This window comes from Zalophus californianus, chromosome 13, assembly GCF_009762305.2.
Source record: "Zalophus californianus isolate mZalCal1 chromosome 13, mZalCal1.pri.v2, whole genome shotgun sequence".
Taxonomy (NCBI): domain Eukaryota; kingdom Metazoa; phylum Chordata; class Mammalia; order Carnivora; family Otariidae; genus Zalophus; species Zalophus californianus.
In genome coordinates this window covers 20,544,356-20,559,125 of record NC_045607.1, presented here as the reverse complement: position 1 = coordinate 20,559,125, position 14,770 = coordinate 20,544,356, and the positions used below count along the sequence as shown (strand labels likewise).

General features: G+C 54.7%; 1 protein-coding gene across 8 annotated transcripts; it reads right to left on the bottom strand.

The window, feature by feature from the left end:
- Positions 1–2,235: 2,235 nt before the first annotated feature.
- ALAD (aminolevulinate dehydratase) lies at positions 2,236–13,652 on the bottom strand. 8 transcript variants are annotated; one of them, XM_027616534.1, is made up of 13 exons: positions 13,538–13,609; positions 12,924–12,949; positions 6,980–7,136; positions 5,865–5,999; positions 5,312–5,408; positions 4,858–4,993; positions 4,655–4,738; positions 4,416–4,504; positions 4,070–4,125; positions 3,883–3,970; positions 3,710–3,796; positions 3,041–3,170; positions 2,236–2,391 (listed from the first exon to the last, which is right to left on the bottom strand). In XM_027616534.1, exons 3-13 carry the CDS (start codon positions 7,090–7,092, stop codon positions 2,330–2,332), a joined length of 1,077 nt encoding a protein of 358 aa, XP_027472335.1. In that variant the 5' UTR covers positions 7,093–7,136; positions 12,924–12,949; positions 13,538–13,609; the 3' UTR covers positions 2,236–2,329. The 8 variants fall into 8 exon arrangements, with proteins under 8 accessions (XP_027472335.1, XP_027472330.1, XP_027472333.1 ...); XM_027616529.1 differs by lacking the exon at positions 12,924–12,949 and adding an exon at positions 7,692–7,734 and having other exon boundaries at positions 13,538–13,603; XM_027616532.1 differs by having other exon boundaries at positions 12,886–12,949; positions 13,538–13,600.
- Between the last annotated feature and the right edge of the window lie 1,118 nt (positions 13,653–14,770).

Sequence of the window (14,770 nt, the reverse complement as noted above, 5' to 3'; positions counted from 1 at the left end):
CACAACATCCCTGGAGACACATCTGCCTCCTACATCTCCTCAGTCCACTTAACGTTTACTTCTGGGGGTTCTGGACACATGTAATTTTTGCCTCCTATGGGGTTTGTACCTAAAGAGCAATTTCTGTCTCCTCTCTATGCCTCCAAGAACCGGGCCTCCTATTAGCTTGGCAGTGATGAGCCTGGGATGCCCCTGAAGAACCTTCCCTTCCACCCTAACCAGCAATGAGCTCAGGGACCGGGGCCAAGGGGCCAGGAGACAAGAAGCCAGTATGGCCAAGGTTCTGGTCTGCTCAGAGCCCTGAGGCCCATCAGTGGCTCATCTTTAATTAGTGCTTCAGGCCCCTAGCGGGGGGCGGGGCGGGGGGGGGGGAAGTTCCAGGCTCAGACTCCTTGGAAGGTGAAGCTTTATGCCTCTTCAAGCCCTGATTTTGGTTGGCTGCCTCCCCAAATGCTAAGGACAGAGGGAGATCAGGTCCTCAGGTGAGCTGCAGCTCTGCGGAAAACTGGGAGTCGGAGGGGACTGGCCTGACTACAGGAGCTGCTGGGAGTTTATAATTCCACATTTTTTTTAAAAAAGATTTTATTATTTATTTGACAGAGAGAGACACAGCGAGAGAGGGAACACAAGCAGGGGGAGAGGGAGAGGAAGAAGCAGGCTTCCCGCCGAGCGGGGAGCCCGACGCGGGGCCCGATCCCAGGACCCTGGGATCACGACCTGAGCCGAAGGCAGATGCCTAATGACGGAGCCACCCAGGCGCCCCTATAGTTCTACATTTTAAAATGGATTGTACTGCTTTAAGGTCCGAGTTGAGCTTGCTTTGGCCCTAGATTTGGGATCTGTCACTTTGCAGACGGGCAGGTGGACGTGCAAGGGCCCTTAGCTGGGCCTTACCTTCTACTAGGGGAGACATGATGTGAGTCTTGGAAGAAGGCACTTATCCAGAGGCTCAAGCTAGAAACCCATGAGGGCATCCTCGTTTCCTCCCGTTCCCTGGACTTACAGTTTAGGCAAAACCTGCTCGTTCTGCCTCCAGGAACGTATCCCGAACATATACCTACTTCCTCCTCTCTCCACTGCCACCACCCAGGTCCGGGCCAATGTCAGTCCTCTGCGGGGTCTCCAAGCGCCTCCCAACCAGCCTCTTTTTGGCTCACCCTTTCCTTTTCACGCAGCAGCAGACTGGGGGAAGGGGAACACACGTAACTTCTAGTTAAGATCCTTCAGATAGCCTTCTACCCAAGGCAAAGGAAGACCAAGCTTCCTACCAGGTGTACAGCCTACCTTTCGAACCTCCAGTTCCGTCCCCCTCCTCCGCTTCCTCACCCTGCTCCCAGCTGGGAGGCTCCTCCCACCGCAGGACCTTTGCACACTTTGGGTCATTCTTGTAGCTTCTGATGCTCTTCCCTCTGCTCTCTGGAAAGAGCCTTTCTTGTCCCTCAACCTTAGGGAGGGCTTCTGGACCACCCTCTCAAGAGAGGCCCTTGGTCAATTATGCTGTCTCAGACCCTTTCTTTCCTTCAAAGCACTAATTATGATTTGTAATTGCTTTGTTTTCGTATTGGCTGTCTCCCCACTCTCCTTGCATAGATTCCAAAGAGACAAGCTGAGATCTGTCCTGCTCTATCCCCAGTACCCAGCATCATCTCTGGACACTGAGCAGATGTTCTCAAAAATTCTCTCTTCAACAGAAAAGCCTTATTGGTGGTGGCATCTCCAGCAGTCAGGAACTCTCTATTTGCTTCTGAATTTCGATCCTCAGGCAGTGTTTCTACTCATTAACAAGTAACTCTTCTCTGGGTATATGGCTGAGAGCAGAACAGGAGATCTCAGGCAGCCTGGCAACAGGGCCCTGTGTGGGAATCACCTTCCGGTGGAATCGAGGCAAATCTCAAAGCTAAACCTGAAGATGTCATCCCAGGCCTCTGTCCCAGCGCCCAGCTCTGCTGCCAAAGGCCTCAGGCTTTCCAGAGCTTCTCATGATACAAGGTGCAACTTGCCCTCCTCTACTCCTAATGCTCCAAGCCCCGCTCCAAGGCCCCAACAAGCCTGCGCCCTTACGTCCTGGTGGCTTTCAAGCTGAGGCCACGCCAGAAGGAGCTGAGCCGGGGGGGGCATGGGGAAGCCTGGGGGAGCCTGGGAGGCTGGAGTGGCGGGAGGAGGGCAACGCTGGCAGAAAGCACCCAGGGCTGCTGGGTGCCTGCCAGCACGTGAGCAGGAAGAGGGCACGAGGGCACAGTTCTAAAGCAGCATTTACTTTGGTTTTCACTTCTCCAAGGCCCCGAGACCTTTTAAAAGTTCTAGCTATTGGTCTTGTACATGTTCGCCATCACTCCTCCTTCAGCCACTGCAACAGCTGAGGCGTGTAGTAGGTGATGATGATGTCGGCACCTGTGGGGGGACAGAAGCAGGAAGCGGGGAGGGGCCGGGCATCAGCTGTGGGCTAACCTTCGGGGAGACCGGGGCCAAGGAGGGGCAGGCGGCTACCATGAAGAGGCACAGCCTGCAGGCGTCAGAACATAAGACAGAGCCCAGCTCTGGTCAGTTACAGCTCTGCGCGCTATGTGACCCTGGGCAAGTCATTTTCTCTTGCTGGGCCTCAGTTTGCCAATGTATGAAACGCACAGCGGGAGAGATGAGTACGTTGTAAGGGCCCTTCCCACGCTGTGTGCACACCAACACCACCAGCTCCCATTTGTGGAGTGGTGAGCACATGCCAATGACACGCATCCCCTCCCACAATTCTCCAGATGACACGCCTCGGGTATTTTATCCCCGGTCTGCAGACAAGGTCGCTGAGGTGCACAGAGGTGGCTTGGCTAAGGTCTCAACACCAAAAAGTAACAGACGGCTCTGCTTTTTTCGCTGTCGCATGTTGGGTTCTACAGCTCCATGGCCCCTCCTCACCCTGTGTCTCTCTAGATCACTGGTATTCCCAGGCCTAAGACGCCAGGCTGTCTCATGACTTTATTTCGTCCTCTGGGCAAAGTGCCCATCAGCCCCGTGGCACAGGTCCGGAAACCCCAGTGCCCCGCTTTACCTGCGCGGCGGAAGGCGGTCATGGCCTCCAGGACGGCGGCCTTGAGATCAAACGCCCCGGCCCGGGCTCCGTGCCACAGCATGGCGAACTCTCCAGAAACGTGGTACACAGCAAGTGGGAGCTCAGGGTGCTATGGAAAAGCAGTGGCAGGTGGACAGGTGGACGTGTGGAACCTCTGGGAGTGTCCCTGCCTGCCTGCCCGACCTGAGAGCATCTTGAGCCCCATGCCGTGTCCCTACTGCTGGCAGCCGGGCCCGTTCTTTTTTTTTTTTTTTTTCTTAAAGATTTTTATTTTAGAGCGGGGAGGGGCAGAGGGACAGGGAGAGAGAGAACCCCAAGCAGACTCCCCACTGAGCACAGAGCCCAGTGCTCAACCCCACGACCCGAGCCAAAACCAAGAGTCAGACGTTCAACCAACTGAGCCCTCCAGGCGGCCCAGGCGGCCCCATTCTTGAACTGTGAAAGCACAGCAGCTCAAAGGCTCCGGCCAGCCCGGGGGCAGATGCCCATGGTGGTTCCTGGGCAGGGGCACGGTGGCAGGATTCCTGCTCAGGGCCAGGTCGCTCTGAACTCACACGGTCTGCAGTCTCTGAGTCTGAGATCCCAGAGTCTGCGGACAAACCCGCTCATCTCCCTGGGCCCCTGCTTGTCTCTGCTCTGCCTGCTCACCTTGTCCTTCACCTCTCGCACAATGTCCAGGTAGGGCATGCCCGGCTTCACCATGAGCACGTCGGCTCCTTCCCGTACGTCCCGGGCCTAAGGGACGAAATACTCTGGGGGGAGTGCCCAGGAGGCAAGATGGGAGGGGGACCGGCCGGTGGGCTCAAGTTCTGGTCACTCACCACTGCTCGCAGGGCCAGGCCTCGGGCTCCCGGTGGCAGCTGGTAGCAGCGGCGGTCTCCAAAGGCCGGGCTGGACTGAGCCGCATCCCTGGGAAGGAGAAGCATCAGCGCGGGGTGGGGGGTGTCCAGCTTTGGGCGAATAGGTCAGGGAAAGCTTGAAAGCAGACCCCTGCCGATCCCCACTCACCGGAAAGGTCCGTAGAAACAGGATGCAAATTTGGCACTATAGCTCATCACTGATACCTACGGGAGACAAATGGGGGTCAAGGTCCAGGCAGCCCTTTTCAGATGTCCCGGGGTGAGGTGACAGGGAGAGGAAGGATGTAGGCTGGGAAGTAGAATGCTTGCGGTCTAGTCCCATTAAAGCTCTGGGCCTTGATTTCCCCGTGTGAGGTGAGGAGGTCAAGACGGATCTCAAAGGCCTTGTCCAGGGCTGTTTTCACCTCCGTGATTCTTAGCAGATACGGGGACAGGGCTGGTCCAGGCTTTCTCCATACCGTCCCCACACCCCTCGCCACACTCCCCGCCCCTACCCTGTTGCCAAGTCCATGGGCCATCAGAGCCTCCTTGATGGCTTCCACGCGTCCGTCCATCATGTCCGATGGGGCTACCACCTGACATCCTGAGGGGCAGAGGGTGGCCTTCAGAACTTTGGGACCCTCCTATCCACTCTGTCACCTCCCTGACCCGGAGCTGCTCATCTTCAGAACTCTGAGACCCTTCTATCTACTCTGCCACCTCCCTGACCCGGAGCTGCCGGTGGCTCACTCACCTGCCTTGGCATAGGCCAGTGCCACTTCTGCCAGGCGCCGGCGGCTCTCCTCAGCCTGGAATGCCCCATTCTTGCTCAGGAGCCCTGCAGGACAGACAGCTGGGTTTGGGGGAGCATCTCGGTCCCTGGCCCGGCCCACCCAGAGGAGGACTAGGCGGTGGGGGTGCAGGTGGCAGCAGGGCGGGTGGAGGGAGGGAGCTCACCACAGTGACCATGAGAGGTGTAGGGGCACAAGCAGACGTCGCAGGCCACCAGGAGGGTGGGGAAGGTCTTGCGCAACAGGCGGATGGCCTCGACAGCTGGGGAGTCCTCGGAGTCGGCTGCAGAACCCCGCTCATCCTAGTGGCAGGGGAAGGGCAAAGAGGTACGTCCGCAGGACAGCCAGACCTCACAGAGCCCAGCTCCCTGCACGAGGACGCAGTAAGGGCTGTCCACATTTTGCACAGGGCACTTGACCTGCCTGGTCAGGGTGGCACGGCCCTATTTAGCTTCCTGTCCCTGTGCAGGTGCTGTCATCAAATAGGGGGCCATGTCCCCTTGCCCGCGCCCCAGGGCCAGCACAAGGCCATACTGAGGGCACGGTCCATGTGGGGGCTCAGCTCACCCTCACCCGACCCTCCCCTGTCTTCCCCTCGAACTCTGCTTCTGATTCTCCACCTTGGGGACTCTGCTGAGAACTCCAAAGACCAGGACACAGCGCAGGCCCTCTTCCACCAGGGGCTTCAGCATCTCTTCCAGCCGGTTCACGCCATACCTGTGTGGAGGGGGCAGAGGGGCTGAGGTGAGGCAGGTGGCAGGCTGCCTCACCCCTCCGTTAAGAGCCAAGCTGCACATGGCACCGGGACGGCTCAAGGCCCACAGTTCAGGGAGGGGTGGGAATGTGCCCACCCAACAGATGGGAAAACCAAGGCCCCCAGAAGCAGAGCTATGGAACTCAGCTGTGGAAGGTTCTTACTGAACTCCCATTTGCAGCTCAGCTCTCCTTCGCAAGAGACTCTGCTATGATGTCTCTGGTGGATGAACGGGCAGCTCACTCGTTTATGGGGCTGGCTCTTCTGTTCTCGAACTTTGGCCCCGAGAAAACCCTTTTCTCTACTGAGCCGAAGTGAGCTTCTCCAGATCTTCTACCTCCCGGGTCTGCTTCCTGGCACCTCCAGCTGGGAAACCTCTCCCGCCGCCCTCCCCTGGCCCTCCCCCCCACGCCTCCTACCTGGCCACTCCTGGGAGGCTGTTGATGGGCTGTACGTCATCGGGAACGTCCCTGCAAGAGCGGGGGGTGGGGGGTGGCCTCTGGACCAGTAGCTGAGGGAAGGGCCGGTGGTGAGGGAGTGACCGGGAGGGATGGCTGGGGAGATGGGAGGGAGTGTGGAAGTGGGCATCGGGGGAGGAGGCTGGGGTCCAGTGTCTGGTTCCCTGCCTGGCCAAGCCCAGGGCCTGAAATAATAATAGGAACAGCAAGAGTGACAGGGACAACAGAAGTAACGGGACTAGAAGAACCCTAAATCAGGCGGCGCCCGGGTGGCTCAGTCGTTAAGCGCCTGCCTTCGGCTCGGGTCACGATCCCGGGGTCCTGGGATCGAGCCCCGCATCGGGCTCCCTGCTCCGCGGGGAGCCTGCTTCTCCCTCCCCCACTCCCCCTGCTTGTGTTCCCTCTCTCGCTGTGTCTCTCTCTGTCAAATAAATAAAATCTTAAAAAAAAAAAAAGAACCCTAAATCATACGAAGGAGTCAAGTGGCTACAGCCTTAGGGTTCTGAAGTCAGAAGGCCCTTGCCTGCGATCCCAGCCACTTCCTGGCTGGGTGACCTGGGCCACGTTGCACCATCTCTTTGAGCCTCAGGGCCCTTCGTCTGTGTTTGGGTGGATTCGTTCATTCATTCAACGAATGGTGGGTGCTTACTCTGTGCCAGGTACTATTTACTCTCTGGAGAGACAAAGGGAACAAAGCAGACCTAAATCCCTGGCCCTCGTGGAGAGGACACTCTAGGGAACAATATCCATTCTTCCCTCATATGAAAACTGTCAGGACTGAAGAAGATAATCCATGTACACTGCTTAGCATAGTACCCGGGACACAGTAAGCACTCAATAAATGTCAGCCATTGCTATTAGGAATAATCATGGCTGCCACCTCTTACACGTACACAGCTCTTTACCGGCTACACAACGAATGCCTTCTCTGCTTCTGTCTTAGCGCAAAAGCTCAGGATGGCAGGCTAGGGTTATTATCCTTATTTTCTCTCTCTCTCTCTCTCTCTCTCTCTCACACACACACACACACACACACCCCGGCAGATCCGAGGCCTGGACCATTCCTGGGGACTCACGTGACAAAGATGGGATAGATGAGGTTGGAAGCGCTGAGGGGAGAGGCGGCTGCCTGCCAGGCGCGAAGCAGCGGGTGGAAGTAGCCACTGTGCAGAACCGACTGGGGCTGCATGGTGGGCAGCGTGGACTCCCGGGGTGTCACCTGCGCGCTCAGCTCTGTGGGGGGGGACAACAGAACACACGTGCGACACGGTCCCTGTCCCCAGGGGACGGTCCCACACCCTCACGCTCTTCCCGATTCCTGCCTCCCCAGCTCTCTGGCCAGTGCTCCCCGTAGTGCGGCTCCCCAGTCCCTGCTGGTCCGTGACAAGGCTAAGTGGAGGAAGGGAAGTGGGCCCTCTGGAAACTTCCCTAGCGATCGGAACCAAATAATCCAAGATTTCGGTTTGTATTTTCTACGGTCTCTTTTTCTAAAATGACATTGCTCAGGGCGCCTGGGTGGCTCAGTCGTTAAGCGTCTGCCTTTGGCTCGGGTCATGATCCCAGGGTCCTGGGATCGAGCCCCATGTCGGGCTCCCTGCTCAGCGGGAAGCCTGCTTCTCCCTCTCCCTCTGCTGCTCCCCCTGCTGTGTTCCCACTCTCACGGTCTATCAAATAAATAAATAAAATCTTAAAAAAAAAATATGGCTCTTTTCTTCCCCGGCTGCTCGAAGGCTCGCCGCCATCATGAACGACACAGTAACTATCCGGACCAGCAAGTTCATGACTAACCGACTACTTCAGCGGAAACAGATGGTCATTGATGTTCTTCACCCTGGAAAGGCAATGGTACCTAAGACAGAAATTCGGGAAAAACTAGCCAAAATGTACAAGACCACACAGATGTCATATTTGTGTTTGGATTTAGAACCCATTTTGGTGGTGGCAAGACAACCGGCTTTGGCATGATTTATGATTCCTTGGATTATGCAAAGAAAAATGAACCCAAACACAGACTTGCAAGACATGGCCTGTATGAGAAGAAAAAGACATCAAGAAAACAGCGAAAGGAACGCAAGAACAGAATGAAGAAAGTCAGGGGGACTGCAAAAGCCAACGTTGGTGCTGGCAAAAAGTGAGCTGGAGATTGGACAACAGAAGGAGTAAAGATGCTGCAGTGGCTTTATCTGTGGTGGTTGTGCAGATTTTTCATGAGAGGATCAATAAACTAAGAATGTTAAAAAAAAATATGACATTTCTCGGGACGCCTGGGTGGCTCAGTCAGTTGAGGGTCTGCCTTCGATTCGGGTCATGATCCCGGGGTCCTGGGATCGAGCCCCGCTTCGGGCTCCCTACTCAGTGGGAAGCCTGCTTCGCCCTCTCCCTCTGCCTGCCGCTCCCCCTGCTTGTGCGCTCGCTCTCTCTGTCAAGTAAATAAATAAAATGACATTTCCCCAGCAATTCAATACTTTATTTTTTTTGTACTTTATTAAAAAAAATCAATCTGTGATGGATTGGAAATTAGTATGAGAGGCACTGACCTAGCCAACATTTAAACTTTGCTTATTCCATGAAAAATGTGCAGGTGCTTGGCAGAAATTTTAGATAAGCAAGCAAAAGAAAAATCACCTGTAATTCTACCTCTAGAGAAAAGCACTATTAACACCCTGGTACACAGACTTCTTGTCAGGCACAACGCACACTAAAAGGATTAACTAGCAGGTGCCTGACAGACAGACAGACAGAACCCCTGCAGGGGGGCCACTGAAGCTGTCTTTTCCAGCCTGAGCGTCTCCTGCTGTTCCCCAAGCACCAGCCACACCTGGCCGCTTTCTGGTTCTGCTCACCCTGCTCCCTTAACCTAAAAGGTCTGTGCTCTCTGCACCACCTCCTCAGCCCCAACTCCTCCCCAGTGCCCACCTTCCCTCTCCCGCTGAAGCTTCTCTTGCCTGGATCATAATCTCTCTTACATAACAACTCTCTGTGGATCTATTTTGGCTCATTCCAGGAGACAGAGCTTCTGCAGGGCATGGTCCACGGTGAGCTCATTTCTGCACCGCACCCCCCCCCCCCAGCACTCTGCCACAGGGTAAGTATTTAACTACATGAAATACAAGACAATATGCTCTAAGTGCCAAATAAGTGATGTAAGACAGAAGGAAGCTGGGGCGTGCACATGTTTCTTGAGCACCTACTGCGTGCCAGGCCATGCCGGGCACCCGCACACATGATTTCTCATCGAGGAGGCAACAAATTGTTCGGGCAGGTAGGGCTGATGGAGTGCGTCTCAGACAGGAGCTGCCCTAAGTGAACCATGAGCTCCAAGGCGAGTTTGGAGATTGGAAGAAGCTGGTTGGAAGAAGATGGGGGCTTCAACTTGGTTTTTTGGGATGAGTGGGTTCGGCTTGGCAGAGGGAAAGGGGAGAATGTTCCCTCAGGAAGGGGAGAAAGGGGCAAAGGTGGGGAAGGAGGAATGGCCGTGGGCTGTTGTGAGGACTGAGGAGGCAACGGAAGATGTGCGCACCAGGGAGGCGACAAGAGGAGAACAGACTGCAGACTGGGAAGATGAGGCGGGGGTGGGGGAGCGGCCTGCTCAGAGCCTGGCTTTAGGAGGCTAATTCTTGCCGGCAGGGCAGAACTGACTGAGCAGAGGAGCACAGACACTCCAGGGGGGAGTGGGGAGGGGAAGAGAGGGAAGGGCCCTCGTAAGACAGCCAAGAGGCAGTCTCTTGGGGCGGATGCTCTGAGCTTGTGTGACCCAGAGGGCAATGGAGACAGGGACAAGGCAGGAAGAAGGTGGTTGGGAGCTGAGCTTTTGGAGGTGCCTGGGGAGAGATACCCAGTAGCCAAGTAGGGGGGGTAAAAGGAGCCACCCATGTCTCCTTGTATGAATGGGACCTCACGGCAAGGACTTATCCAAGGTTACACTTAGGGAGGTAAGAGGCTAAAACAGGCCTATAAGCCCAAGTGTCATCTCCCAGGTGGGTGAGTGGGGAGCGGGGGTCCCCTAGTACACTGAGCAGTGAGTCAGGTGCAGAGCTGGCCCTGACCATGAGTCTCCTGCCTTTTCTCTCCAGTCTCCCAGGTCCCTTTAGCTCTCTCCCAATCAGCTCAGGGGCCCATTTTTATCCAATACACCTCCTTGGCAGGGTTGGGGTTATCAGAAGCCATACAGGGACCCACCCTACCACCACACCCACCCCCAGCAAGCCACATCATCTGACACAGAGGCAAGTCAGGCCTCCCCAAAGATGTCCCAACCTCCAGATGAGCAATCAGTCAGATGGCAGATAGAAGGTCCCGAGTGCCCATTTTGTGCAAGATTGGCTGTCAGGTCTGCTACAGGTTAGCTCAGCTCAGAGAGGTTAAGTCCTTTGCCCAAGACCACACAGTTGGTTAGTAAATGAGCCAGAATTTGAATCTGTTCTAGACAATGAGTCCAGGGTTTTATCTACCATACCCTGTAATCCTGATGAACACGATTCCGCAAGCATCTCTCGGACTATACTATCTGACTGTTGAGTCAGAAAGATGGAGGATACACTGGAGAAAAATATACTGACCTTATGTTCTGTGCTGGGCACTGGACTAGGTACTTGTATATATATATCTCATTTCACTGCAGAGACTGTTCCAACTTTCACTGATAAGGAAACTAGGAGGCTCTGAGAGGTTAAGTGACTTGCTCCATGTCATTCTGGAGAGTCAAGTTGGATTTTGAACACGCCTCTGATTCACTTCCCAGAGAACAACCTTTGTAGCAGGACTCTGGCTTCTGGAATCCGAAGCTGCATTCTACTGGCCTCAACTCCCCATGTTTTAGAAGGCTGGGCAAGCACATGCCTTCTGCTTATCAGAAGCAGCAGAGCAGGGCAGCTCAGGAGCTTTGCAGCCCCAATTGTACCATGAGGAGGTGGGGGGGGGTTGGTGGTAGGGGCAAGGGAGGGGCAAGGGAGAAGGGTGAGAGTGTGAGGAGACCTGACGAGGGCACTTCTACTTACATATGTTTAATTTTAGGGTTAGGGAGAGATTTGCTTTGAGAAACGGGTGTCAGTGCTGAGAAAAATTTTAAAAACATTGAAAATCACCAATCCTGCTCATCTCTTACATTCTGAAGTGGAAAATGAGGTGCAGAGAGGCAGCAGGACTTGTCTGACATTGAGCAGTGAGTCAGGTGCAGAGCTGGCCCTGACCATGAGTCTCCTGCCTTCTAGTCCAGTGCCCTGTCACCTCAACCACACATGGGCATTCTGTTACAACAGGAACTTAATAAATATCTGTGGAACAGAAAAACGGCCCCTGAGCCAGAGCTGCCTGTTTGCAGAGCCAAATCCATGCCAAGGTTTTGCTTTGCAAAACATCCCTCAAGACTGTGAGATTTCTACATACTTGGGAGGGCACTTCTTCCAAATCAAGGGAGCCTCCAAGCCACAGCTTAAGTCCTGTGACACCACACTGAAGACAGTAGGAAATCACCTTGGGACCCAGCACCTATGCTCACCCACATGAGAACAGGTTAGCTTAGCTGGAAGGCAGGACAGGGCGGTGCAGAAAGAACCTTGTTTCAGGGTCACACAGTCCCACGTCGGCTCTGTGTTGTGTCTGTGACTTTGGGCAAGGCTGCTGGCCTTTCAGAGTCTTTATTTCATAATCTATAAAATGGGAATGATACTATCAAACTTGCAAAGCTACGGAAATGAGATTAGAGATTGTTAGGAGGTACGTGTCTGGCACCAGGTAGCAGCCCAGGGAACGTGTACCTACTTTTGTCATCATTAGGTGCAGAAGTGAGCTGGAAGTAGCCCCCACTACTCCCCAGAGTCCACACAGCTGTGTGCTCTGCTCCATACCCGGGAGGGAGAACTTTCTATCTTGGAAGAACTTTTCTATCTTGGAAGCCGCAGGGTCTTCCAAGATATCTCACGTGGGAGGCGCCTGGGTGGCTCAGTTGGTTAAGCGACTGCCTTCAGCTCAGGTCATGATCCTGGAGTCCCGGGATCGAGTCCCATATCGGGCTCCCTGCTCAGCAGGGAGTCTGCTTCTCCCTCTGACCCTCTTCCCTCTCGTGCTCTCAGTCTCTCATTCTTTCTCTAATAAATAAATAAAATCTTTTTTAAAAAAAATGATATCTCAGGTGGGGTCTCTGCCTTCCAGCAGCTTCTGTGGTGAGAAGTGATCACCAGAGACACTGCAGCAGAGGGGTGGACTAGACGCTATCTATGGGAGGGGCCTGTGTCTCCAGGAGTCAAACACGGCTTCATGGAAGAGGCAGTTCTGCAGACTGATTATGAAGCTATCTCCTTCTTTAGAAGGCAACTTACCCAATCTGGGAGTAACGAAGTTGGGCCCTCAGAGCTGACACCGTGGGCAGGGGGGTTGAAGGAGCTGCAGGCCTGAACCACCCCCCACCCCCACCATGCTGTGCTCTGCTGAGGATTTCAGAGGCTGTGCTCTTGGCACAGCCAGTTGGGAGCTGCCAGCTGGGGAGAAGGCAGTCAGGAGGGCCAGCTAAGGTGGAAGGTGGCCAGGCCTGAGAAATCCAAAGCCCCAGAAGGGCCCAGGATAACAGACGTCAGGCAGTTCTGAAAAGGGACCAACTAACTCCCTGTTTATTCAACCAGCATTTCCTGAATATCTACCCTGGGCTTGCCCCGGTGCTAGACACAGGGATTAAAGAGAAGCATGAGACCCAGGCCTTGCTTGACCTAGGTAGGGCTTTGAAGAGCCCAACCTCTCCTGGGTTTAGCCATTTGGAGCTGCAGGGAGAATCTGCCAGTTCCACAGACTCCTAGAACATCTTGGCTAAGAGGATCCTTCAAGCTTGTTGAATACGTAATTGAAACGATGATGAAACTGGGCTCAGAGAAAGAGACACTGGCCCAAGATCAGGCAAGGGGTCAGCAGCAGATCTGAGGCTAGAATCCAGGTCTTCAGCAGCCCAGACCTCAGTGCCCACCATTAGTGCAGCCCAGTCCTCAGTGCCCACCTTGATACTTTAAGTGCAGATTTCAAAGCTGCGCTTACCAGCAGCGGTGGCCTTGCGGAGAATTCTGGATGAAGGGGGTGGGGGAGAAAGGAGATAGAACGTTGACTCTGGACTTGGCTGCACTTGGCAGCCTGACGGTTAAGCACATGGGTTTTGGAGTCTGCAGACATGGGTTCAAATCCTAATCCCGTCACTTTCCAGCTATGTGATCTCAGTTTCTGCACCTGATAAATGGCGACTTGAACCGACCTCAAGGGGCTGTTGTAGACTTAATGGGCCAATGGATGTGACTTATGTCTAAGTCTAGCACAAAGCAACTGTTACTGCCTCCACTTCCCTCCCCCATCCTTCGAGGCACTTTGGGTTCTGTACTGATGGAGAATGCCCTAGGCGTCTCCAAGGGAGTGGACCGCAGAGAGGAGAGGCAGAGCCCGGAGCCGAGCCCCCAAGGGCACAGCCACGCGGGGACCCCAATCCCGGCTGCAGCAGGGCAGTCTAAGAGTCCAAACAAGGGCTCCACAAGGACTCTGTCCCCGGCTGCACGGCCAGCGCTTCAGGCGCACGGCACATTGGGGCCTGGGGACAAGGGACTCTTCGTGTCACAGCCTCACCTCCAAGTCCGCCATCTCCCCGAGTCTGGCCCCCCACTCACCTGCTTCCTTAAGGGCTCCCAGCTGCCGCTCCCGCCACCGCCGTCGCGCGTTCTAGTCTCCCGGGGCCCACGTGGGGGCGGGGCGGCTCACCCGGAAGCAGCTCCCCCCTTGCAGCCCGCCCAGACTAGCGTACAGGCCACGCCCCCTGCGGGCTCTTTGCCCTCGGGCTGGTCAACTCCGGCCGCGGCTCCGCCCACGCACCTCGAGGCCTGGCCAATCGGGTGTGCAAAAGTGCTGCCGGGTCCGCGCCCCGCCCCCCTAGGGGGGTCGGAGCTTGGGTGGCTGAAGGCCCACCCGAGCCCAGCGTCGGGGTGCAGGCCGCGGTTACAGCCCCGAGGCTCTCTTTACCGTCCTCCTCTTCCCAGCGTAGCGCATACTTGGCGCTGGTTAATTGTTGAAAGAATAATTGGGTGTCAAGGACATTAGAACAACCCCTTAACGCCTAACACAATAGCTAAGTCCATTTTTGCAGACTGAATATTTTTAAAGCTGTTGAGTTCAGCACCAGGCTGCCTTCCAGGTTTTCAGAGAAAATTAATTCCAGAGTAATTACTCAGGGCTTGCTCTGTGCCATGGATTGAGAGATGTGATGTGAAAGACACAGGCACTCCGGGAAAGCTCTAAGTCTGACAGGGGCATCAAACCGACCTAGGATGGGTACAATGCGAGATTTGACTGAAGGTCTGTGCGGGGTTTGGGCAGAGTATGTGCAGGGGCCAGAGGGAACTGGTGAGGCTTATGGGGCTTGGGTGAGCTAGTAGAATTGAGTGGGTGAAGTAGGGGTGGAGATCAGTACCCTAGCAAAGGAATGCCTTTATAAAGATGCATCAGGGATTATAGAAAAGCTGACTGACTTGCTGAAGAGGCCAGTGGGCTGGTTGTATTACACTTCCTCTCAGATTTTATTTCTCAAAATCGGTACTCCAAACCTGTTTTATACCTCTTCATATTCCAAGTTAAAGAGGCAGAGAGGTTTAATGCATGCTAGGGAAATAAGACCTGCGTAATTTCCAGTTACTAGAGTTCTGATCTGTGGTCAAATAAGGGAGATGGTGGAAATGAAGTCATATTTTTTGTGCATTTGAGAGTCAGGGACAGTACCATGCGTTTTGCATTCACTTATCTAATTTTGATGACAACTATGTTACTATCCTCATTTTACAGACTGGGAAGACAATCTTCAGGGAGAGTAAATAATTTGCCCCACGTCACACTGGACTTTCTGTGCAATG

Coding starts and splice junctions, on each gene's coding strand:
- ALAD (XM_027616528.1), bottom strand. CDS start 7,092: ATGCAGCCCCAGTCGGTTCTGCACAGTGGCTACTTCCACCCGCTGCTT. Junction 4,994..5,311: donor TTCTCAGCAGAGTCCCCAAG/GTGGAGAATCAG, acceptor CCCTGCCACTAG/GATGAGCGGGGTTCTGCAGC. Junction 2,392..3,040: donor GACCGCCTTCCGCCGCGCAG/GTAAAGCGGGGC, acceptor GTCCCCCCACAG/GTGCCGACATCATCATCACC.